The sequence below is a fragment of the Esox lucius genome, chromosome 18 (assembly GCF_011004845.1).
Source record: "Esox lucius isolate fEsoLuc1 chromosome 18, fEsoLuc1.pri, whole genome shotgun sequence".
Lineage (NCBI taxonomy): Eukaryota > Metazoa > Chordata > Actinopteri > Esociformes > Esocidae > Esox > Esox lucius.
The window spans coordinates 3487910-3514202 of NC_047586.1; the positions used below are offsets into that span (position 1 = coordinate 3487910).

Sequence of the window (26293 nt, forward strand, 5' to 3'; positions counted from 1 at the left end):
AGTTTTCAGTTGTTACATGTACATGTCTACCTCGGGAACCTCATTGCTGCTATCCCTGCATTTCAGTTGCACATGCTACCCTACTCCTTCAATTTCATTGTACTGTACTTTTTCAATTACAATAAAGTTGAATCTAATCTAATGTTGTCGTGGTTAATGTAAAGTTGTCATAACAAAGACATTGACAGGTTGTGTTGACTCAGTTAATATCAAGTTGTCATAACAAAGACATCCCAAACAATGTACACCTTGCATAAAAAATGACAATGACAACATTCATAAATGTTCATAATGATTCTTACAATTGTCATGACAGTATCATGACAATGTCATGTCACTCTTAAGCACACCCCTTCAAATAAAGTGTTACCCGTTTATTTTTATTTAGGTTTTGGACTTTATGAAGCTTTGTGAATGAGGTGTTTCTTTTCAGGACCTCCTGTTCCTCAGTACCCTCTGTACAGACAGATGAACCATACCTTGGTTCCCCATTTTTCTGGTGGTCTGTTATTCATGGGGTTTCCAGTACATTGGCAGCCCTCTGATAAATTCCTGGTGTAGGTCAATCTATGGGACATTAATCTAGAGTGTGTCAATTATTTTTGTACATTAATCCAGAGTGTATCAATTATTCTTGGCCATTAATCCAGAGTGTGTTAATTGTTCTAGGCTATCAATCCAGTGTCAGTTATTCTAGGCCATGAATCCAGAGTGCGTCAGTTATTTATGCCAGCTGTTGGTCCCCTGGATCTGAAGCTAGATTATATAATTTTCTAATCTGACAGATTTAGTATGATTCCCCTAACGCATACTGTAAATGGGGCTTACACACAGGGGAAGTTAGTTCTCTGATCTTTCATCACTGAATCTAAAAGAGCCCACTTGCCTGGACCTGAAGATAAGGCTGATACCTCATGCTTGCAACCTGGAAGAGTTTTCTCACACAATAGCAACTTGATTGCATTCGCGGACATGCAGTGTTTGTTTTCGTTCCCATTGTTGTTGTTCTGTAACAGATGTTTTGTGGCATGGCATGGTTATAAAACCCCAAACAGAGTTTTGGTGGATCGGGGAACCAGGGAAAAGATAAACACATTTCCATCAACAAGCTTTGTTTACTGGCATTGGCTGCCCTCAGGTCTGCAGCATGTCTGTCCGCCTGTCTATCTGCCTGACTGTCTGTCTGCCTGTCTATCTGCCTGCCTATCTGCCTGCCTATCTGGCTGCCTATCTGGCTGCCTGTCTATCTATCTGCCTGCCAGTCTATCTGCCTGTCTGTCTGCCTGCCTGCCTGCCTGTCTGTCTGTCTATCTGCCTGCCTGCCTGTCTATCTGCCTGCCTGTCTGCCTGCCTGTCTGTCTGCCTGTCTATCTGCCTGCCTATCTGCCTGCCTATCTGGCTGCCTATCTGGCTGCCTGTCTATCTATCTGCCTGCCAGTCTATCTGCCTGTCTGTCTGCCTGCCTGCCTGCCTGCCTGTCTGTCTATCTGCCTGCCTGCCTGTCTATCTGCCTGCCTGTCTGTCTGTTTATCTGTCTGCCTGTCTATCTGCATGCCTGCATGTCTGTCCGCCTGTCTATCTGCCTGCCTGTCTGTCTGCCTGTCTATCTGCCTGCCTATCTGGCTGCCTGTCTATCTATCTGCCTGCCAGTCTGTCTCTCTATCTGCCTGCCTGTCTGTCTGTCTGCCTGCCTGTCTATCTGCCTGCCTGTCTGTCTGTTTATCTGCCTGCTTGTCTGTCTGCCTGGCTATCTGCCTGCCTGCCTGTCTGTCTTGTTTGTTTATCTGCCTGCCTGTCTGTCTGTTTATCTGCCTGCCTGTCTATCTGCCTGCCTGCCTGTCTGTTTTTTTGTCTGGGTTCAAGGTGCAAGGACAGGTGAAATAGCTGTGTGGTCGGATACAGAGATTCTGAAATGGCCCTTCACAGTCTGCTGCCTCAGTCTGCACTGGAGGTGGCGGATTCAGAATACATTGTGATGTCATGTCTTGATCTCTTGTAGCTCTTCTCCTTGGGAAAGATCAGTGGGAACAAAAATGCAAGGCTCAAAGCCAGTTTCAGCCTGCTCCAGAACACCTTGAGAAGGTAAGCAATCTCTCCCTACTCAAAGATTTACATGGATAATGAACACCATTGACCCATCACTACCTGTTTAAATTGACCCATCAGTACATTGTTAAATTGGCCCGTCAGTACCTGTTTAAATTGACTATGTCTGTCTGTCGGCCTGTCTGTCTTTCTCTCTGTCTATCTTCCTTGCCTGTCTGTCTGTCTGTAAGTAACTGACAGAATGCCAGTTCAATGCCTTCAGCCAACATTGTGTAAACATCTACAATGGCCAAACGCTGACCGTGATCCCACTGTTGGAAGGTGTTTTTTATTTCACTCTCTAGCCGTGTAGCTGTAAAAGGCTGAACATGTGTACGTCCACGAAACAAATATAAACACTGTGTTTGACCTTTGACCACTTCAGCTCTCAGGAGTCAGAGGTCAAGCTGTTGCAGGAGGCCAAGTGGTTTCGGGCGGAGCTGGTGCGACAGCAGGGAGAGCTGGAGCAAACTGAGCCGGACACAGAAGTCAGCCGCATGAGACAGCAGCTGCTCCAGTTCCACAACGACCTGCTTGAGGCTGAGACGAGGGAGTTCCATGTGACCTATCAGCTGGAGTGGTCAGAGGACGAGCTAACACACACACTGTCTGTCTGTCTGTGGGTGTGTGGGTTGGGGTGTATGTGTGTGTGTGGGTTTGGGTGTCTGTGTGTGGGTTTGGGTGCCTTGCGCCTGAGTCACTTGTTTACTGAACTGTGTGTTGGAGCTCCAGCCAGCTGTGGCAGTCTCCCCCTCTGATCTCCAAACAACACTCCTGTCCTTGTGTCCAAAAGGCCAAGCACGCCTCCAAAACAGAGCATGGAAAAGAACGCTGTCCACACACACACACACACACACACACTAAAAGGCCACCGAGAGGACACTGAAACATTGCTTAGCAACTGATGCAACAAACTGGTGAAAAAAAGGAAGAAAGAGGACATGAAGAGGAAGGTGTCTTCGTCAGCCTTTTAATCAACCTGGACTGTGTTCCAAACACTTCCCTGCCTTTCAGGAAGGCCACAGTGCTGTTCCTGAGGATGTGTCATTGTCATGACGATTTCACGATGAAGAACTGGAGTACTTGAAACAGTCTGTTAACTGAGAACCCTTTCACAGTAAGAGTTTCTGATCTGTCCTCCCCACGCGGTTGGCAGATGGCTGTCAGACACCGTAGTCTGTAAATGTATGGAGCAAAAGACTTTGATCCAAAGCCAGAAAGACAAACATTCAGCCGTCATTCATTTTAGCCTTGGCTGCAGTTCTTCCAGTGGAATATCAAGAAAGTGCTTTGAAAAGAGCCTGTAGTTGGATGGTGTTTATCCACCCAGCAATATTTTCCACCCAGGGATTTTTAAGGTGTGTCAGGACTTTAATATCCAACACTGGAGCTTGTAAAACTCTGAACTCAGAGTAAATCGCTGATAGAGTTGATGGAGGTCAAATACACAGCCAGCCACGATGACAAATTGTTTTTCAAAGAACATTTTTAGTTTTTGCACTGCCACTTATCTGAAAGTCAGATATTGCAATGAATATGCTATCAATCTGCTCGGCCATTCTCCCTTTCTTATGTCAAAGACCTGAGTTGTGTTAAATGTTTGCTGCTGTATTGTAATTCCGGAAAGCAATCGGCTGCTTCTGTCAAACCTCCTTCCTCTTAATCATGTGTCTCAGTTCCTCAAAATTGTTATCGGAAATTAGAGTAGAAATGACCGGCCTCTTAATGACTGCTCATCTTTTCACAGTCTTAAGGAAGAGAAGCGTTGCCTGGAGAAAGAGTGTGAGGCCACGCCGGAGCCTGTTGTATGTATCCCGAAACAACACTCAATTATTGACTTCCAATTCCTAGCAGGTCATTAGCATCATTTGTCACATTGTCTCACAGTTGGCGTCACAATGTGACATTCCAAGGTTTTGAGGTACAGTAGTAAATCAGAAGGAAGTACATGACACGCCCCAAGCAAAGAGTCACATGGAGTGTTTTTGAGACAAAAACCTGGGTGTACGTGCGCCTGTGTGTGGGGGGCCGGGGTAGTTGTGGGAGTCTGTGTGTGTTGGGGTAATTGGTGTGTGTGTTTGTGGGTGTGTGCGGGAGGTGGTTGGTGTGTATGTGGGAGTGAGTGTGTGTCAGGGTCGTGTGTGTGTGTGTGTGGCAGTGGTTGGTGTGTAGCTGGGTGTGTATGTCTGTGTGTGTGTGTGTGTGGGGGGGGGGTTGTGCTCAGATAATTGACCCCTGTGATGTTTCAGATTGGGCCTTTGAAAACGTTTTGCTCCATTTGGCCTGACTACAAGCTGAACATTAACTGGACCCAACCATCAACAGTTCAGCAGAATGATAGACCATCACATAAATCACAAGCCAGCCTTTATCTAACACTCAGCTTAGAACAGCAGCTCAGAATAGCTTTCAAGTGTGTTTACATGCGTGTGTGTGTGTTTTGTCGTCATGCTCCAGACCCATTGACATCACTCTGTGTGTGTGTGTGTGTGTACAGGCATGTATGTGTGTGTGTGTATCTAAATGTTTGTACGTGTGTGTGTGTACTTGCGTGTGTGTGTTTGTTTGTGTGTGTGTGTGTGTGTGTGTGTGTGTACAGGCATGTACGTGTGTGTGTGTGTTTTGTCATCATGCTCCAGATCCATTGACATCACTGTGTGTGTTTGTGTGTGTGTGTGTGTGTGTGTATGTTTTGTCGTCATTAACATCACTCTGTGTGTTCACCAGGAGCTGGACATGCGTGCCAAGTCCCTGAAGGAGAGCTGCGAGGAGCTGAGGAAGGAGGTGGCACAGCGGAGGCAGGAGGTACGCAGCCTGCTGGAGGACAAGGAGGCCAGGCAGAAACTGATGGCCAGGGAGCAGAGGGACCTGGACGACAAGAGGGACATCATCAAAAATAAAAAGGTACAATCTGAACTAAAACTAATTTCCAAAGGGTTATTTTGGGGCTAGGAGCATTGTCTAGCTTGGTTGGTGGAGTATGGCGCTTGGATGGTGGGTTCGATTCCCGTAGGGGGCCAGTATAAGAATGCATGAAAATATCTGCACTCACTGCTGTGTTTCCTCCAGAATGAGAGTGCCTGCTAAATGATGTAAATGTTAAATGTGGACCGGTTCTTCCAAGAATCACGATGATGTCAAGTGGGAACTGTGGATTAGTCGCTGCATGGTAGTTAGTGAGGTAGCCTACTCTAGCTAGTTCAGTGGGGTACTACAGGGGTCCATAGGCAGATCTGAAAATATACCTATTTTATTTATATACAGGATGATTTAGATTAATTTTTTTGCCACTTTGGTAACCTAATTACACCAGCGTTGCCATAAAAAATGACTGATTTCCTTCAGTGATACCAAATGCCAAGGATGCTCCAGAAAGAGAGAGAAATGCACACAGAAAATATAACTCAATTTACTCACGCTTGTGCCAGGCCGTTGCTAACATGGGAAAAGGTGGATATGATAATCAGTGTCGTCCATAAGTTAGGGGGCCCTGGCATGTATCCATAAGTGAGGGGGGCCCTGGCATGTATCCATAAGTGAGGGGGGCCCTGGCATGTATCCATAAGTGAGGGGGGCCCTGGCATGTATCCATAAGTGAGGGGGGCCCTGGCATGTATCCATAAGTGAGGGGGCCCAGGCATGTATTGAACGGCGGCCCATCATTCTCGGTGACGGCCCTGAGCTTGTGCACACATCACTCACAGGGGGATGCTTTTATTTGACACATTTAAATGACACATTCCAAGTCAAAGGACTTGTCGAAAGCTGCTCACATGTTGTGTGTTGATGCAATTTTGCAAGATCATGTTCTCAGCAGTGAATTTCTCAGAGGAATGCGTGTGTCTCTGTGTCACCAGGCTGAGCTGGCCCAGCTTCTCTCTGTACCCGGCCAGCTGGGGAAGGAGACTGACAGGATCAACAGGAGAAAGATGTACGTCAGATTTGGTTGTGAATGAATGTGCAGGCCTGGTAATGTACGTTTACATTTCAGTCGTTTTAGGACAATAACAAAGCATCTGGTTTCTGATGAACAGTGGGGTTTAAGAAATGTGGCTACTCTGAGAGTCATAGCAGTTTGGATGATTTATGAATTCTTCTGTACATAAAATATACATATATCTGGCACAAATGTTTGAAATCTGTTTTCCCTTCATCATTATGGGGTATTGGGTGTAGACTGATAGCAATAAACTATATATTTATTCAAATGTAAATGAGGTCTTTAACAACACAAAATGCGAAGGGGTCTGAATTCTTTACAAAGGTACCCGTAGTCCTGCAATATATGTAGCAACTACAATTTATATTAACCCTAACTTCTACCTTTAGTAGTTAGGGATAAGTACCTTTTGCTACATAGATTCATCCATAAACTCTGCTACTATTAATAAAGAAACGATGTCCCTGGTATGAGTCACTGTGTAGCTACTACTAATGAAGGAACTATGTCCTGTTATGAGTCACTATGTAGCTACGACTAATAAGGGAACTCTGCCCATGTCATGAGTTATGGAAGTGATTAATACCAATATCAATACCAACAACCACGTGTTCAAATAAACACTGGTCAAATCTACACTTGTTTTATGCTCTTCTGAGTTCAGTTCTCACCTTACACACTGATCTCCAAGCCTGTTCCAGGAGAGCTGCCTTGCAGTAAGTCCTTGATCCAATCCCAGTTAACCAAGACCTAAATATCTCACCAGCTAATTAGAACCAGTTGAACTAAATCAGGGTTGGATTGAAAACATACAGGACGGTAGCGTTTGAGGAACAGGCCTGGAGGTAACTGTCCTCTACTGTCCAGCAGACATTTATGTTCAAAACCTGCTGTAATGATGCCATTGTCTCTGGTTTTGTGTTTTTGGTTTTTGTGAAATAGACATGAAGTGCTTGTTAAAAGCCCTTTTGGGTACAGGACACTATTATCCTTCTGGTGAAGAAAGGCATGTGATTGGTTGGCTCAATTAGCATTTTAGTCAGAAAGAGGGCGGAGCTTGCATTACGAACGGACACGCGAAAACATTGTAATCCTGTCCAGAATTATTTTCCTCGAGTGAGAAACTGATTTAAATTAAGACACAGCATCTGTATGTATGTCAGTCTCTTTGGGAGGAGAGGAATGCCGCGGTCTAACGTCTCCAGTACCTGTCTCCTTCTGGGTTCCTCTGCTGGCCAGGGAGGTGGAGAAACGTATGGCGGCCCTAGACCAGCAGCTGTCTGAGATGGCAGCTCAGCAGAAGAAGACTGAGGCCCACTGCCGCTCTCTGGAGGAGGAGAAGAGGGAGGTGATGAGGGAGGTGGAGGGGCGCAGGGCACACGTGGAGGCTGCTGAGAGGGAGCACTCCATGCTGCAGACAGAACAGAACATGGCCAAGGAGAAGGAGGTCCTTCTGTTGGGACAGAGGTGAGGATGCACAGAATATTATCCTTTTGTAAATGTTTTTACCAATCTTATTTTCAATTGTTTTTACCTAGAGGGTCAGCTGTCTTGACCCAGAGGGTCTTCTGTCTAACTAGAGGGTCAACTGTCTAACTAGAGGGTCAACAGTCTTTATCTAGAGGGTCAACAGTCTTTATCTAGAGGGGCAACTGTCTTTATCTAGAGGGGCAACTGTCTTTACCTAGAGGGTCAACAGTCTTTATCTAGAGGGGCAACTGTCTTTACCTAGAGGGGCAACTGTCTTCACTTAGAGAGGCAAATGTCTTTACCTAGAGGGGCAACTGTCTTCATATAGAGGGGCAACTGTCTTCATTTAGAGGGGCAACTGTCTTCACTTAGAGGGGAAACTGTCTTCACCTAGAGGGTCAACTGTCTTCACCTAGAGGGGCAACTGCCTTTACCTAGAGGGTCAACTGTCTTTCTTTATCTCGAGGGGCAACTGTCTTAGTCTAGAGGGTCAACTGTCTTCACCTAGACGAACAACAGTCTTTATCTAGAGGGGCAACTGTCTTCATTTAGAGGGGCAACTGTCTTCACTTAGAGAGGCAAATGTCTTTATCTAGAGGGTCAACTGTCTTCACCTAGAGGGTCAACTGTCTTCACCTAGAGGGTCAACTGTCTTCAACTAGAGGGTCAACTGTCTTCACCTAGAGGGGCAACTGTCTTTACCTATCGGGGCAACTGTCTTTACCTATCGGGGCAACTATCTTCACTTCGAGTGGCAACTGCCTTTACCTAGAGGGTCAACTGTCTTTCTTTATCCAGAGGGGCAACTGTCTTTATCCAGAGGGGCAACTGTCTTTATCTAGCTGGTCAGCTGTCTTCACCTAGAGGGGCAACTGTCTTTATCTAGAGCACTGTTCCCAATCCTGGTCCTGGGGACCCAAAGGCGTGCACATTGTTGTTTTTGCACTAGCACTCACACACCTGATTCAAATTAAAGACTTGATAATAGGTTGATTACATCAATCAAGTGTGTAAGCAGTAGGGCAGTATTTGAAACAGCTGTATGAGTGTCAGCACAAAAACGTGCACCCTTTGGGTCCCCAGGACCAGGATTGGGAAACAGTGATCCAGATGGGTAAATTTTCTTGACAAAAGAAAATGTACCCTTGTCAAAATCACTTTTTTCCATAGAGGGTCAAATGTCTTCTTGTTGACCCTCTTTCTTTTCAGGTTACAGCATAAGGAAGGCACTAAACAAAGGTTTTTACTATGAAGACACTGAGATGGGAACTGTGTGCATGTGACTATTGTTTTAGGCTGAATGTAATTTTTTGGCAGAAGTAACGGGAGAAGGCCGTCCTGAAAGACGAAAACAGTTTTTTCCTATGAAGTCTCTCCCTCTGTGTATTTCCAAATATATCTGCCTGTTTCTCTTTGTCTTCCTCTCTCTGTAACTCTCTCTTTGTCGCTCAGAGGTATGCTGGACATCAACATCGGCCAGTGCATTGTGGAAAAAAAGAGTGTGCACAAGAGACTGGCATGGAATCAGCGGGAACATGACAGGCAGCTCAGAGAGCTGAAGAAGGTTGAGCTTCAGCTCAGGGTGGCCCAAGAAGCCCTAGTGCCCACTCAGCAGCTGCACGACCAGACCAGGTCTACGGTGAGTTCATAGGTCACCACAGATACCCAGACCAGGTCTACGGTGAGTTCATAGGTCAACCACCAAGGTGCTGGCCAATTGCTCTGCTGCATGCAGCAAGTCAAAGGTCAGCTAACAGCTCCTGAGGACATTTCCTGCTCCACCACATCCATGGTCATTGGTCTTTAATGATTGGGGATTCCTGGAAATACTATCTCTCTCTCCTCTGCTCTCTCTCCATCCTCTCTCCCTCTCTTCCTCCATCTCTCTCTCTCTCTGTCTCCTCAACGTGTCATTTGAGTGATATTATTTGGTTGACGTTTCCCCCCAATAGTCTTTGTTTCTGTGATGATGGATCCAGAGATCAGAGTGTCACTGACTCATGTTGCTCTCAGGTTTGCACACGTTGATGTGGGACACCGCCGAACAAACAAAAAAGAGGAACTGGAAAACTGTCAGCAAATGTTGCACCATAAAATCTGCAAGGCACTGGTGTGGTGACGCATTCCTGTCTTCCCCTCACGCTATTTCACTTTCTTTTTTTTTTTACACAGCACTGTTTCATGGAGTCCATTTTCGCTCATGTATCCGTCATTAAGTTTGAGAATACATTCCATGAGTTATGATCTAATTACCTTTTGCCATCTGCCACGGTTGTACGGAACAACGTGCCGTAGCCGAGGGATCTTGCTGGTTTTACGTTAATGGGTTCCATACGATAATAGAACCGTAAAACGCCGATGCAGAGTGACAGGATGACTGACTGCTTTAACATAAAGCTTTGTGTTGTGGAAGACCACAAACCCGGCGGAACGATACCCATGGGGTGTATTGATTAACAGTGATTATTTATTATAAGACCGTGTTGTCTAACAGCTCGTGTCGGTCCCTCCACCCCGGACCTCACTGTAGCACACGGCTCCTGGTCATATGGACACGGACCATGTGTTTTTGGTGATGGCATTGTAATGACGCTTTGTGTGACCTGATCCTGTTGGTCTGTGTGACCTGGTCCTGTTGGTTTGTGTGACCTGGTCCTGTTGGTTTGTGTGACCTGATCCTGTTGGTTTGTGTGACCTGGTCCTGTTGGCTTGTGTGACCTGATCCTGTTGGTTTGTGTGACCTGGTCCTGTTGGTTTGTGTGACCTGATCCTGTTGGTTTGTGTGACCTGGTCCTGTTGGTTTGTGTGACCTGATCCTGTTGGTTTGTGTGACCTGGTCCTGTTGGTTTGTGTGACCTGATCCTGTTGGTTTGTGTGACCTGGTCCTGTTGGTCTGTGTGACCTGATCCTGTTGGTTTGTGTGACCTGGTCCTGTTGGTCTGTGTGACCTGGTCCTGTTGGTCTGCTCTTTCAGTGGGATGCTCTACCCAAAGGGGATGGGATTCTGAACAGGAGACAGGAGTTACAGCTAGAAGTGGAAAAGCTCAAGAGAAATTGGATTGATCAGGTAAACGTCACACTGTGCATTCAAATTGGGTGTTTGTTTGTTTGTGTATGGTGTAAATGTGCACGTGTGCGCGGCCTTGTGTTTTATTTGCGTGAATGTGTGTTTCACACAGCGGTCGGCAACCCAGGTGGAGGCCCAGCTAGTGGAGCAGTGTGTCAAACAGGAACAGGAGCTGGTGAGGGAGTCACACCGACGCAGAGAGGAGCTGCACTCCCTCAACTGTCTGACTCAGATTAAAGCTGACGAGAGAGAGCAGAAGTCCAGGGAACTAGTCAAGGCTCAGGTAGCACACACACAACACACACACAACACACACACACAACACACACACAACACACACACACAACACACACACTCTGGTAAACGACAGAAGAAATTCACATTCTGTATTATTTAAATGTGTCAACAGCAAAGATGCAATCGCTTCAAGCAAGAGCTGACAGGCAAAGGTCTGGTGATCCAGGAACACAAGAAGCAGCACCAGGAGATCCAGGCCAGGTATCCTTCCTTCACTCTGGGCTGGAAAAGGAGAGAGAGAGACCGGGATCCGCAAAGTAAAAGTTACCCTGTGCACTCTCTCTCCCCTCTCCTCTTTCTTCTCTCTCTGTCTCCTCTTCCTCTCATCTCTCCCCTCTCTCTCTCTCTCTCTCTCCCCACCTTCTCTGTTTCCAGGCTGCGCATGTTTGCTAAGCTGTATGACAACATCAAGGTGGAGAGAAACAAGTACTTAACGCTCATACAGAGGGGATCCAAGAGAGCCAATGAGATGAGGGAACATTTAAAGATGCTGACAAACGAGTACGAGATCCTCCGTACGCAGGCCTTCAACAAGGAAAAGTGAGACACATAGCTAAAAAATGCTTCAGAATTTCCCCAGCTGCCTTTTGTTTTTACTTTTACCAGATTCTTCTCCCCGTTGTTGTGATACCAAATCACGACTAAGGCCCCTCTGCTTCATCGTAGCCAATCCCATTTGGTACTCGGGACAATCAGTGTTGAGATATGTGTCTTCAGAAACACATGCTGTTCTGGCTCTAATCACGCTGCTTGCTCAACCAGGAAGTCTACACTGAAATGTACTCTGCGGTGTTCTACCTGGACTGAGCTCACCCTCCCAACCTTAGACTTTTCCGTGTGCCTGTGTAGCTCCTGTGAAATGGTTAGCCAGCTAGCGACACAAACTAGTAGCATTTTAATGGGTGATGTGATGTCACTCACTTTGGAGACCTTGAAGCAGTCGTTTCGCAGTGGGTTTTCTGAGTTGGGTTGTTCATATGGCTGCTGGTTGGCATCCTGCTGGTTGGCGTCCGGCTGGTTGGCATCCTGCTGGTTGGCGTCCGGCTGGTTGGCATCCTGCTCCTTGGCATCCTGCTGGTTGGCGTCCTGCTGGTTGGCGTCCAGCTGCTGTCCACTGCTGCAGTACTGGTCCACCTGCTTCCTTACATGTGTCTTTGTTCATTCCCAGACTGCTCCAGAAGTCCCGTCTGAAGCGTATCCACTGCCACATTATCAGGGACAGTCTAAGGAAGGACGTCTCTAAGGTGATTTGTCTTTCTTTCCATGCTCTATAATCCTTATCAATAAAGTTGACCTCGCTTAACCCCCAAAAAACAGTATGTCCCACAGTTCTGAGAGTATTATGTTGTGTTCTCCCAATCAATAAATATTCTGTGTTGTCCCAGTCAATAAATGTTCTGTGTTTTCCCGATCAGTACGTTTTCTGTGTTTTCCTGATCAATAAATGTTCTGTGTTGTTCCGATCAGTAAGGGTTCTGTGTTGTCCGGATCAATAAATGTTCTGTGTTGTTCCGATCAGTAAGGGTTCTGTGTTGTCCGGATCAGTAAGGGTTCTGTGTTGTCCCTATCAGTAAGGGTTCTGTGTTGTCCGGATCAGTAAGGGTTCTGTGTTGTTCCGATCAGTAAGGGTTCTGTGTTGTCCGGATCAGTAAGGGTTCTGTGTTGTCCCTATCAGTAAGGGTTCTGTGTTGTTCCGATCAGTAAGGGTTCTGTGTTGTCCCTATCAGTAAGGGTTCTGTGTTGTCCCTATCAGTAAGGGTTCTGTGTTGTTCCGATCAGTAAGGGTTCTGTGTTGTCCCTATCAGTAAGGGTTCTGTGTTGTCCCTATCAGTAAGGGTTCTGTGTTGTTCCAATCAGTACGGGTTCTGTGTTGTCCCGATCAGTAAGGGTTCTGTGTTGTCCCGATCAGTAAGGGTTCTGTGTTGTCCCGATCAGTAAGGGTTCTGTGTTGTTCCGATCAGTAAGGGTTCTGTGTTGTCCCGATCAGTAAGGGTTCTGTGTTGTTCCGATCAGTAAGGGTTCTGTGTTGTCCCTATCAGTAAGGGTTCTGTGTTGTTCCGATCAGTAAGGGTTCTGTGTTGTCCCTATCAGTAAGGGTTCTGTGTTGTCCCGATCAGTAAGGGTTCTGTGTTGTCCCAATCCTGTCTCCAAGGTGTCCTGGGTGCTGCAGGGGTTGAGGCAGAAGAGGGAGGAGCAGAAGCTGAACCTGGTCAACCTGACCCACATGATCAACTACCAGGAACAGAACCTGCTACAGATGAGGAAGAGCCAAGACATGGCAGTGCAAAGTCGTAACGAGAGGTGAGCCCTGACAGTCAGTCCACCAATCAGCCATAACGAGAGGTGAGCCATGACAGTCAGTACACCAATCAGCCGTAACGAGACGTGAGCCCTGACAGTCATTCCACTAATCAGCCTTAACAAGAGTCATTCAGTCAGTCAGTCCAATATTTACAGGGACTCACAAAAGTATACATTGTTAAATAATGCAAATACATGAGAACAACATTTTTCATGGGGTGAATTAGCATTTGTGCTTACAATACATTATAGCTGAATACTTCAGTGAAGCTTGTGGGCATTGTTGAGGAAAACAACCAACATATATCTTTAGCTATGTCAGTACAGCCTCAATCGTTACTTTTTAAGGAAGCACAGCTATGCTACATTTACAAAAAGTACACTCCAAGGAGATCTCCAAGGGGATCGTTTTTGGATGAACTACAATGTGCATAAAAAGAGTGTTCACTAAGAAGTTCATGCAACACAGATGCGGACAGTTACTTGAGGGAATCAAATTTGTTGTTTACAACATGGATCAATGTGGTTTAGAGCAGTAAATCAATTCACACAGTGAATTCACGACCCCCTTTTCAACCCCATCCCTTAAACAAATTGCTTTCTGCCTTTTTTCCCACCACCCAGGGCTTTGTATAACAGCAGACATATTACAGCAAGAAAATCCCAAAATAATATTACAAGTGGGGGGAAAAAAGAAAGAAAACATTAAAACATAAAAATCAAAACAAAGAAATACAAAAAATTGCTAGAAAATGAAACTATTCTCAGTCACTGGTACCAATTACATTGCAAAACTACGCAGCGGTACATTTCAGTCCCTTCTCCAATCCTGGTTCAAGTGTAGTACACTTCGTACCGCCGAGGCGTAGACGACAAGGACCGCCATTCGGTCATTAATTTGCGAAAAACTAACTTAGCCGTAAGAGGTTTTACAATCTCTCCTTCTCTCGCTCAGAGGTGTTCAGCTGCTGGAGCGCGAGGAGGAGATATGCGTCTTCTACGAGAAGGTGAACGTTCAAGAGGGCCTGATCAGAGCCGGCAACATGGAGATGCAGGCGCTGGAGGAGGAGATTCACAGCCTGCGGATGGTCGTCCAGGAGGAAGGACGACAGATAGCTGTCAACCGGAAACAGCTGCCCTGCCTGCGGGCCTTGGAGGACCAAAGCACCATGCTGAAGATACAGGTACCATGGGATCGGGGGGTAAAAATTTACAACCGTCAAAAAATTCCTGGGATTTGCCGAAATCCCAGTTTGGCCGTTGCTGGAAAGTCAGGATTTTTTGGGGGGAAGTACCCAGGGTTTTACTGCCCTAATACCTACATGTTGGAGCGTAACGAACCAAAATGCTTTGGATTGTAAAATGGCTACATTTCCTATTTGAAAATTCAGCTAGTCCCCGTCAGTTCCAGTACGTTTCATGTCTGATGATTTTGACCCCGTCGTCTGATCACACAGCCGTGATTGAGAAGAGTAGCGGTGAAAACATCCCGTCCGTCTGGAGGTGATGGATAGGACCATCTGAAAACAACCAGGCCGAAACTGTGCCATGTGTTGATACACAGCAGGTTGTTTTCACAGTGTCTTCTTGTGGTGCACTTCTTTTAGCCGCAGCCCTACATGGACAACATCATGTTTATTGGGGATTTTTCCATTCTCTGATTGCTGGTAGATAAACATTAGAATCTAATTTTGGACTGTACAGACCTTTGTAAGAGAACACTGCTAGGCTGGCAGGCCTCTAAGAAAATTCCCTACTAAGGACACATTCCTTCTCAATAGTTTTGCCTCCCTAGTCTTTTTTTTTGTTTGTTTAGGGAGTGGATCAGCTTAACCATCGTTAAGTGGAGATTAACATATAACGTTTCTTGCATAATTCCTAATCCCCCTATTATATTTTCATTTCTTTATTTCCTTTTATTATTTGTTTCTGTCCTCAGATTAAACTGTTTCCCCCTGTATTTTATCATGTTATTGATTTCGTTTTTTTTTATACATTGAAACAACCTATCTTGATCATATCTGCTGGTACCGCCCCCAAAACTAAAAACAATTCCCAAGAGCATGATGATATTTCACATAGGCCGACTGTGACCTGTGATCCCTGCAGTCTGAATGTCTGTAGTATTTCTTCACTCACAAAGAGTCGAGGTCTCTCCAACCTGTGTCAGTGATGTTGTAAATGTTGCTGTCTCAAGTCTCTTAATCATTATACTTGTCCCGGGGGTTTCAAAAAACACGCTAAGACATGAGTATAAACTCTGTAAAGCCTTCCACTGTATCCCTCTTCCATTTGTGCAGCTCTGTATCCAAACATAGTTTTTTTTTAGACATTGATGATGTCTACATTTGGAGTGTTGGAAGTAAACATTCAAAAAACCTTTTACCACCACCTGCACTCTCCAGACTCGTTGACAAGTACTTAGCCTAATGGGTATGTCTCCTCGGATACTAAATCCCCTCTACGTCATTGTTCATCTGGGACATGCTAGAGAAAATCCAGTCTCTGCGACATCTGTGGCATTGTGCTGTGTGATGGAAATGCACATTTTAGAGTGGCCTTTTATTGGGGCCAGCCTAAGGCACACCTGTGCAATAATCATGCTGTCTAATCAGCATCTTGATATGCCACACCTGTGAGGTGGATGGATTATCTCTGCAAAGGTGAAGCGTTCACTAACACAGATTTAGGCAGATTTGTGAACAATATTTGAGAGAAATAGGCCTTTTGTGTACATAGAGAACTTTGAGTTCAGCTCATGATAAATGGGGGCAAAAACGAAAGTGTTGTGTTTATAAATTTGTTCAGTGTAATTACAACCCCCAGATAGTTCTCATTATATTTGTAAAAAAAAATTAAATTTGAGCTAAATTCCAACCAAATTTGTTAATAAAGCTATCCCAATTGAACAAGTCACGCAAGAAAATAAACATTAATCTTTTTTACATGAAAATAAACAGAAATGCAGTTTCTTTATGAAGAAAAATTTCACGTCACATAAAATGGGTAAAATTGGAATGCGGTGCAACAAAACAAATGCCAAGCTAAATTTGGGAGGGCCCAGCCTTCCATAAAGTTTAGAAACTTGGTGTGGTCTGGTCGATGCCATGTGTATGTGTTGTAACACGTAATGCCCAGAACAAATGACCTATCCTGGGCCCTCAGAAGAAAGATTACTGATGCCCATGAGTCTGGGAGGAGTTACAAAGCCATTTCCAAGCAATATGAAATAGCTCATTCCATTGTCCAACAGAGCATCTACAAATGTAGAAAGTTCCAGACCACTGGCAATCTGCATTGGACAGGTTGTCTCAACATATTCAGGCCTAGAGCTGAATGAAAGATGCCCATAGAAGTCTTTATGAGCCCCAGGGTAACATCAAGGGATGTGCAGGCCTCCCGCCATAATCAAAGTGCATGAGTTAGCTGTCAGTAAGATAAGGCACAAACTTGGCCTACATGGGAGGTCAGGAAGGATGAACCCTCTGCCCTGAAAAACATATCAGAAGAACTGAGTCTTGCCACACAACACCACAACTTTACAAGATCCTCTGCTAAAAAAAGTTTGCGGGGGATTTCCTTTTTCACAATACTGTACATTGTAGAGTCCTGATATCAATATTGATCCAGAACTCTAACATGATGCATGAATTGTTTACGCATCATGTTGTGTTTGACCAGTTACTTTCTTATAAAGATGGATATGTTGTAGGTAGATATTCCAGCAACTGCTAAAGCCCACTTAAGACTGGAGGATAAAATAAATACTTGTAGGATGAGTTGAAACAGGAATGTTTTGCCATCAGCCTCTTAAAACTCATAATTCAAACTAATCATGAAACAGGAGATATAGCTTACAACAGCTGGCTGGACAGAAATTTTTGTATTTCTTTTATTCCTTCATTACTACTGAAAAATAATTTCTCTGGACCCCAGGAAGAGAAGCTGTTAATTTTGGCAGTAGCTAATGGGGAACAGCGGTAATTCCCTTATTAGGTTCTTTGTAACTGTTTATTTGGATGACATTCCCCTTATGTAACCGCTTTCTCTCTTCCCCAAATTCCGTCACAAGGAATTGTTCATTTCCAACCGATTCGGGACAGTTAAAGATGGTGGTGTTTTCCTCACAGGCATCCACGTCAAGCCACAAGGCCTTTTTTTCGCCCTGCTCTTGCAACCAGGAAGTCACATGGGTCAATGCGTGAGGACGCACTCATGAACCTGACGCCCCAATCCCTTCTAGTCAGCGCCCAGACCCAAACTGTGGTGGTCGACACGGTGCTCAGAAGGATCCAGCGCCTAGAAGTCCACCAAGCGGTGGGGTTCGGCTAAAAGGTTCCTGTTACGAGGGCAGAGAGGGCTTACCGTGGAAGAATATGAGAAGGTTGAACACCAGACACACTGGCCAATATTAAACGTCTCATGAATGGTCTCATGAATCCACATTGAATGTTTATGGCTCGATGGGTAGGTTACGAACATTTACAAATATGGGACTAATGATTGATGATCAGTATGCTGTTCATAAATTCTTTATTATTTCCAATTAGTACAACGATGCCCACTTATTTTGTAGGTCCTTTGAATCATCAAAGGCCTTTCCTGAGCTTCAGAATAGTACGAAAAAGTATCAATGCAATAATAATAATAATAATTTATTGCGTTTGTAAAACGCTTCTCATTATAGAGGAATAATCTCAAAGTTCATGAAAAATAAAATAAGAAATAGGAAAATAATAATATTTAATAAACAAACTATCAAATAAAAATGTAATAAAATATATATAGAGAATATATACATTAAACTATAATGATAATACAGTAAGCTAAAATTGTAATACATATTATTGATATATACATATACAATATAATACATAATAATAATAATACATTATAATACATATTATTAATATATACATATATAGTATACATAATCTTACATCCTGTAAGATTTGTGCAGCAAATACTTAACCAAAGCATGGACATATTCCAAAACTTGTCCATTGAATGCATGAAGTAAGGTAACCAATGTGTTGTTGTTGGATCAATTATATCTGATCATGTAACCCAAACTCAGTCACAAAGGCGGTTTGCCTCATCAGATAGCTGCTATTTGAGCTTAGATATTCTGACGTCAACCACTGGTCATCCGCCAACATTAGGCACAGTTGATTCACTTTTTACCCTCCTTTTGAGCTCTCATAAAAGGCTGATTGAATTCATAACTGTTCCAGGAATCCATGACTCGATTGTCCCTCGCCTGAATAGGTGACCTTTGTCTGTCCAACCCTGGAACTTTATAGACACCGTCTACAAGCCAACCAGGCCAGGGAAAGGTCAAGGTTTGGGACAGAGACTGGAGCCAGGGGTGGGGCAGAGCCTGGGCCCAGGGGTGGGGGAAAGACTGGGCCCAGGGGTGGGGGAAAGACTGGGCCCAGGGGTGGGGCAGAGACTGGGCCCAGGGTTGGGGCAGAGACAGGGGCCAGACGTGGGACAGAGACTGGGGCCAGGGGTGGGGCAGAGGCTGGAGCCAGGGGTGGAGCAGAAGTGTGGTCCAGCATTGGGGTAGAGGCTGGGGGCAAAGCTTGGTCCCAGGGGTGGAGCAGAGGTGTGGGCCAGCGTGGGGGTAAAGGCTGGGGCAGAGGCTGGGCCCAGGGTTAGGGCAGAGATGTAGACCAGCGTGGGGGTAGAGGCTGGGGCAGAGGCTGGGGCAGAGGCTGGGCCCAGGGGTAGGGCAGATATGTAGACCAGTGTGGGGGTAGAGGCTGGGGCAGAGGTTGGAATGTTGGCCCACTGCTGTTCATCCACAGCGGCTGACGGGAAATAGACATTCTAATGTCTTTGTTTGGAACCAGAACCTATTAACCAAGGGACAATGTCCTCTGTTCTGACAGCGCCAAGTTTCATAGGGAGGGCAGAACCTTTAGTAAGTCTCAGATTGGGGCAGGTTCCTAACTCTTCGTCTGATCTCACTTGGCTGCATTCCGTCGGTGAACCATCCATCATGTTTCTGTCTCTTGACACTCATCAATCCATCAAGTCCATCCAGTCACCCATTCCCATCCATCCACCCCGCTTGCTGTTCATCTTTTCCGCAGTCTGTCGCCTGTGTGATTCAGACGGTGCATTTGTTGCATTCGCGGTATAGGCAGCTACATAACCGCGTCCATCGTCCTCCATGACGTCGTCACTTTAAACTGCAGCGTGGTGCTGAAAAACAGATGTCTCTGAGGCTGTTGACGCTTCAGGGGGACATTCATCTGACAGGCAATCTGTTATGTGAATGCTCTCTAGATCAAATGGTGTAAAACACTGCCAGTGTCTATCTGCAGTTGGATAGAGACCATTTTCTAATGTCCGGAAAAATAGAAAAAGCAAACCACAAACAAAACAATAAGATGGATAATGAAGTACTGGCGTTCAGGGAAAGTCTTTGGATACTCAGTACACCAAGGCCCTGGTTTACCCAGAGGGTTAGGGGGTTTATTGTCATTTCAGAGACAATACTGTACTGTCTGTCTCTGTGATTGTCAGTCTGTGACTGTATTGTATGTCTGTGATTGTCTGTCTGTGACTGTCTATCTGTGATTATCTGTTGGTGACTGTATTGTCTGTCTCTGTTTGTCTGTGACAGTCTATCTGTGATAATCTGTCTGTTTCTGTGATTGTCTGTCTCTGTGACTGTATTGTCTGTCTCTGTGATTGTCTGTCTGTGACTGTATTGTCTGCCTCTGTTTGTCTGTGACTGTCTATCTTTGATTGTCTGTTGGTGACTGTATTGTCTGTCTGTGACTGTCTGTAACTGTATTGTCTGTCTCTCTGATTGTTTGTCTCTGTGATTGTCTGTGACTGTATTGTCTGTCTGTGACAGTCTGTGATTGTCTATCTGCGATTATCTGTGACTGTATTGTCTGTCTGTGACGGTCTGTGATTGTCTGTCTCTGGGATTGTCTGTCTGCTTTCTTTCACCTTGGCTCATGTGAGAATGGTGTGCAGAGGGACTAAATGACATTGTTAATCATCAACTTTGTGTGACGGAGGCCCTAGATTTGCTCTCTCATTCCGCATGATTTCACTCTCCCCTATTCTCTCTCATTCTTTCTTTTTAGCTGGTGCTAGTTTGAAATGCACATTTGCTGGTGTCCTACTTGGTAATTGGTATTTGGGCCAGTATTGGTAATGTACTGTCATATCACCTGGCTTGGATTGATATTGTACTGTCATATCACCTGGCTTGGATTGGTCATGTACTGTCATATCACCTGGCTTGGATTGGTCATGTACTGTCATATCACCTGGCTTGGATTGGTTATGTATTGTCATCAGCTGGCTTGGATTGGTAATGTACTGTCATATCACCTGGCTTGGATTGGTCATGTACTGTGTGATGGAATAAGGGGCTCTCAGTCCTTTAATCAGTGAGAATACATTGGTTAAAGAAATTTCCACAACAACTGTCATATCACCTGGCTTGGATTGGTAATGTACTGTCATATCACCTGGCTTGGATTGGTTATGTATTGTCATCAGCTGGCTTGGATTGGTAATGTACTGTCATATCACCTGGCTTGGATTGGTAATGTATTGTCATCAGCTGGCTTGGATTGGTAATGTACTGTCATGTCAGATGGTTTGGATTGATAATGTACTCTCAAATCAGATGATTTGCCCTCTTCTAATTCCAGGCTGAAGTCATGCAAGTCATGCAAGCACTTAAGACCAGTGTGGATCTAGTTAACATATTTAGCGAAAGTATCTATGATTTAGGCTATTCCAAAGAAAACAATAAAAGACTTACAATGGCATTTCTAAGGCAGTGCGTAAGACTATAAACACAACTTCAACCACATTATTTAGTTACGGCGGATGTTCTGATTGGCCACAACTTATTTCTCAAAACCCAGCCTCTATGCCAACAACAGCCCTGCAAACTTCATTCTTGGTCGGGAATAGAAAACATACAGAATTTCTGATACATCCTCTCCCAATGAGGGTGGTCTCAGCCTGCAATGCAGTTGCCTGAGCTGGTTATGAATACCAGGGAGGCTTCTAAAAATCCCAATGTCAGAGTTCAGGACATTGTAAGAGCATGGTGCTTGCAACACAACGTTGTGTGTTTGATTCCCACGTGGACCAGAGAGAAAAGTATGAAAAAGTATGCATTCACCACTCATTCACTACTGTGCGTTGCTCTGGATAAGAGTGACTGCAACATTAGTGGATTCCAGTTGCTTACAGCATGTGCTTATTCATGGAGTTGTTGTCTGCCCACAGAGATGTAAGGGACAGCATTGAAAACATGAAATCGGATGAACTCACTGAATGTATAATTACTACATCTAATATGCCAAATGTTTTACATTAATACATGTATGATAAAAAAAAATGTGGGGTGCGACCCAATCATGTGCCAGTGCCACCACTCACCACTCAACCACCACCCAATCACGTGCCGGTGCCACCAAAGGACGCTGTGGAACTGGTGGAAAATGTCTGGAGCCTGGAAATTAAAACCTTCTCTTCGGTCATTCAACAGGAGACACTGTAATACAGCCACACTATTCATGCCACAGGAGATTAGCTCCTGCAGGAGACCGTGCCTAATGCATCAGGGAAAAGGAAAAAGAAATTCACTTTGTTCCACGCTTCCTTAGTAACCGTTGACCTCTTCCCAGTTAGCTCTGCTTCACTGGACGGCTTCGTCTTCACGTAACCATGTGCCATTCGACGTAAAAAAAAAGAAGCTGTGTTGAGATCCACACGGCCCTCTCACAACACGGGTCAATTAATACCATGGTTGGAGTTCCCCATGCAAAGGCCACGTGTGGAAGCCATGGGTGTGTGATAGAAATGCAGATCCCAAATCTCAACCCTGGGATCTACAGCCTGTCTGAAGATTGGAGAATGGGAACTGGTATAAAGTATACATTCTTTTAGTTACCCAACCGGAAATGAACTTCTGCCATATTGGGGGAACAGGGAATTTTGGGGTTAAGGACACATTTTTGTTCACCCTGCTGGCTTTGGAATTCGGTCCACCAACCTTTTTTCACATTTCGTCATGTCAGTGCCTCAGAGTTTCATGCATTTAAATTAGGATTTAGGTGCACCCAAATACCTTCGACAATCCCTAACAAAGTTATTTTTGGCCTCCTTCTGTGTTGAATTATAGTGATGCACGTGGTTTCAGGATAAATTCTGCAGTTTCTGAAGGTTCCTGCTGTTGGGTAGTGAACTGAAAGCAAATGTTCAACCATGAGCACCAGGGAGCTTTCAAAAGAACTAAGGAACGTAAGTGTGGAAAGGCAGATCGGGGTGGGTATAAAAAGATTTCAAAGGCCTTGGATATCCCTTGGAGCATGGTAAAAACTATTATTAGCAACTGGTAGGCGTATGGCACCACCAAGACAATGCCTAGATCAGGCTGTCCATTCAAACTGGATGACCAGGCAAGTAGGAGACTGATCAGAGAGGTGACCAAGAGGCGGATGGCAGGCGCTCCATGAATTGTAATGAAGTATGATGAAAATCACTCAGTAGACTGTGTATCTATGTGGTAAGAAGTTTGTATGACTGATGAAAATTTAACTTTTTGGGTAACATCTGATGAACAGACAACACATCTAACAAATAACAACATCTCTACTTAGTGGATTGGTGGTGACAGCATCATGTTATGGGGATGTTTCTCATCAGCAACAATTATGGGAGGGAAATGATCTGAGCAGTGTACAGAAATGTAATTTTCCTTTAGTGGCCCAGACACAAATTAAAGTCATAACCCATGTAACCTCACAGAGCTTGAACAGTCCAATATTGCCTTTAACAACTAAAGGTAAAAACCTAATCCAAGACTCATAGCTGAAACTTCACAACATTTCTTCTACCAAGTATTAACTTACAGGGGTGGAGACTTATCCATTTATGAAATATCAGTGTAGTATTTGTAATATATAGTTTCATTTCACAATCACAAAACAATTTCCCTCAAGTGTACAGTAAGGTGTATACATAAAAAACCCTGTTTACAAAAAGGTTGGGACGCTGTGTAAAGAAAAACAGAATGCAATGATGTGCAAATCATTTACACCCAATATTCAATAGAAAATAGTACAAAGACAACATATAAAATGTTGAAATTGAGAACTGTTATTGTTTCATGAAAAAGATATGCCCCATTCAATTTGATGCCAGCAACACATTTCAAAAAAGCTGGGACAGAGGCAACAAAAGACTGGAAAAGTTGTACAATGCAAAAACAAATCTGGTAGAAAATCTCACAACTAGGTTAATCTCACAACTAGGTTTATCTCACAACTAGGTTATTTGGCAACATGATTGGGTATAAAAAGAACATCCCAGAGAGTCTTTCAGAAGTATAGACGGGGAGGGGTTCACCACTCTGTGAAAGACTGCGCAGGCAAATGGTGCAACAATTTAAGAATAACGTTTCTCAACGTAAAATTGTAAAGACTTTGGGGATCTCATCATCTGCAGTACAGAAATCTCTGTACGCACGGGACAAGGCCGAAAACCAATATTGGATGGCCGTGATCTTCGGGCCCTCAGACAGCACTGCATTAAAAACAGACACGATTCTGTGGTGGACATCACTGCATGGGCCAGGAACACTTCTGAAAGCCATTATCTGTGAACACAGTATGTCACTGCACCCACCGATGCATGTTAAAACTCGACCATGCAAAGAAGAAACCATATATAAACAACATCCAGAATCGCTGTTGCCTTCTCTGGGCCCAAGCTCATTTAAGATGGACTGAGGTGAAGTGAAAAACTGTCCTGTGGTCTGATAAATAAAAATTTTGAAATTATTGGACGAATCTTGGATGCCGTGTCCTCAGTACTACAGAGGAGAGGGACCAATCGGCTTGTTATCAGCACACAGTTCGAAAGCCAGCATCCATGATGGTATGGGGGTGCATTAGTGCACATGGCACAGGGGACTTGCACATCTTTGAAGGCTTTTTGAAACATGTTGCTAACATCAAAGTCAAAATGGGCATGTAAGACTAACATTTCTCAGTTTCAACATTTTATATTTAGTCTTTGTATTATTTTCAATTAAATACAGGGATACATGACTTGCACATCATTGCATTCTGTTTTAATTAGCATTTTATGCATCGTCCTAAATCTTTTGGAAACCAGGTTGTGTATATTTTTACAAAACCAAAACTTTCAGGGGGCTGTAGACATGACAGTCACGGTAAAGACTCAAAAGAAAGGACATCTACAAATGATCAACTCGCAGCTCAATAACTAGGTAACCTTGCAGAAATCAACCCTCTGAAATTAATTCTAAGAAAAAATGATGTACTGGACACCAAGAAAAGGAGCTTGTGTCACAGCTGTAACCCCAGCTTTGTTCCTGTGGTGATCCCAGCTGATGCCCAGTCATCGGCTGTATAATCAGGGTGTTGGGTTACAATGCATCACAACACCAGTTATACGATTATGAGGTCAAGATGGTGTCTGACAGCCTCCATGGATCTATGGATAATGCTCTCTTTTACTTTTTTCCTCTCTCTAATCTCCTCCGTTCACCCTCTTTCCCTCTCCTGTCCTCTCTTCTCGTGTCAGCTGTCAGAGTGTAAGGACCGCACGCTGGAGCTTGAGGAAGCGCTGGAGGATCCAGTGTATGAGAAAAGGGCCCGGGAGCTGGAGGGCAAAAACCCCTCTCCTGTTGAGCTCATCCAGAAGATAGAACAGGTAAAGCTTCCAGGACTGGAGCCCTAGATCACAGATGAAACCAGAGGGAATCTGTGGGTGAAGTTTGAAACGTTAGGAGTAAGAGGCCAGCCGACGCCACCTTTCCTTCTCAAGATCTAGTCCTGAGGTGTGGTCACCTGTGAAGGCCCCCCTCACCCAGTTGACAGTGTCATCAGTGTGATCGGTTTAGCCTGTTAGCCTGAAGCTTGCTAGTCTTGAAGCTAGGCGTGATAATGTGTGTGTGTGTGTGTGTGTTCAGTTGGAGGGTCGCTTGGCAGAAAGAGAAGAGCAGCTCCTGGAGAAGGACTTGGTGTTTGAGCAGGTGTCCCGACTCTCTCAGCGAATCAGAGCAAAGGCCGAGAACGGCAAACAGGACACACTGGATCTGGCCAAGATGGTACACACACACAAACACATACGTAGATGAGCATGTTGAGTGGTGTCCCCTGGTTTAAGGAGCACCTGACGACCAGGGCAAGGTTGCTAGTTATCTCAACAATAATGAGTCATACACACTCCCATACCAACCCACCCACACACAGTAACACACGGTTTAAAGTTTGAATATTACCTCAAGTTTTCATTGTGACTCAGTCAGGGTGTATTTACATGGCATCTGACTAATGTGTGGGCTGTTTTGGAATGAATGAATAAAGTTCTGACTTTCTGTTAACTCTCTCCCAGGTAAATGAGATCCAGGGACGTATCAAGGAGACGACCAGGCGGATGATGGCCGTGGTGGCTGAACTGGCGATGCGCCAGGCTAGTGCCATGACACTACAGCAGGTAACCATGATTTTCTTAGACATTAACAAGGATTTCCTAGCCTGAGTTTCATCACCTGGATCTCCTAGCCTGGGTTTCATCATCTGAATCTCCTAGCCTGTGGTTTTGCATCTGGATCTCTTAGCCTGGGTCTCCTCATCTATAAATACCATATAGTGTATCTCTGTATCCAGCTAGCTGCATATTCCATTTCCATACATCCCACTTTTCCTGATTTCCCATGTTGCCCGGTCAGGAGCTTAAGGACAGGGAGCTGTTTCTGGACACCTGCTACCAGCGCTTGGAGCAGGGCCTGCCGCCGTCTGAAGACCTGGAGCTGGAGTGCCAACGCATTCTGAAGGATGAGCAGCGCAGGCTGGCTGACCAGCAGGAGAAGGACAGGGTCAGTCCCCCTCCATCCATGGCCCTCCTTCCCTCCACCTATATTGAATGTTTAATTCATAGCGTAATGAATGTTCAACTTGATGCTGAACTTTTGCACTTCCCACTGATAAGCTAATACCATGCATTTAACATTTTGACACTCTGGTAACCAGTATTAGGGAAAAAGTACTTATTGCAGGAAATAAGGAATCAGATCTAGTTATGTTATTTAGAAAGAAACCTAGAGGGGAACC

The 26293-nt window shown here is 44.7% G+C and overlaps 2 protein-coding genes and 1 long non-coding RNA gene across 6 annotated transcripts in view; 1 reads left to right on the forward strand and 2 right to left on the reverse strand.

Moving 5' to 3' along the window:
- The window catches only part of ccdc146 (coiled-coil domain containing 146), a 43934-nt gene that overhangs the window by 16192 nt on the left and 1449 nt on the right, over positions 1-26293 (forward strand). For 3 of the 4 annotated variants that reach the window (XM_034287948.1, XM_034287947.1, XM_034287946.1), the window contains 18 exons: positions 2000-2082; positions 2471-2665; positions 3833-3890; positions 4813-4989; positions 5943-6016; positions 7265-7492; positions 8948-9134; positions 10470-10562; positions 10675-10845; positions 10972-11060; positions 11235-11399; positions 12028-12103; positions 13012-13160; positions 14116-14344; positions 24762-24890; positions 25150-25287; positions 25575-25676; positions 25912-26058. In XM_034287948.1, the coding sequence (XP_034143839.1) occupies positions 2000-2082; positions 2471-2665; positions 3833-3890; positions 4813-4989; positions 5943-6016; positions 7265-7492; positions 8948-9134; positions 10470-10562; positions 10675-10845; positions 10972-11060; positions 11235-11399; positions 12028-12103; positions 13012-13160; positions 14116-14344; positions 24762-24890; positions 25150-25287; positions 25575-25676; positions 25912-26058 (2490 nt within the window). Of the gene's footprint in view, positions 1-1999; positions 2083-2470; positions 2666-3832; positions 3891-4812; positions 4990-5942; positions 6017-7264; positions 7493-8947; positions 9135-10469; positions 10563-10674; positions 10846-10971; positions 11061-11234; positions 11400-12027; positions 12104-13011; positions 13161-14115; positions 14345-24761; positions 24891-25149; positions 25288-25574; positions 25677-25911; positions 26059-26293 lie in introns of those variants that run through there. The other variant, XM_034287949.1, reaches the window with a different exon arrangement.
- On the reverse strand, positions 4866-7315 carry LOC109616875. Its single transcript, XR_002198159.3, has 3 exons — positions 7234-7315; positions 5859-5991; positions 4866-4953 (listed from the first exon to the last, which is right to left on the reverse strand). It is a non-coding gene; the product is annotated as an uncharacterized LOC109616875 (long non-coding RNA).
- The window catches only part of gsap (gamma-secretase activating protein), a 36211-nt gene continuing 28549 nt past the window's right edge, over positions 18632-26293 (reverse strand). Inside the window, exon 33 of the transcript XR_003777339.2 lies at positions 18632-19370. The gene's annotated coding sequence lies outside the window, so the exon portion shown is untranslated. The remainder of the gene's footprint in view (positions 19371-26293) is intronic.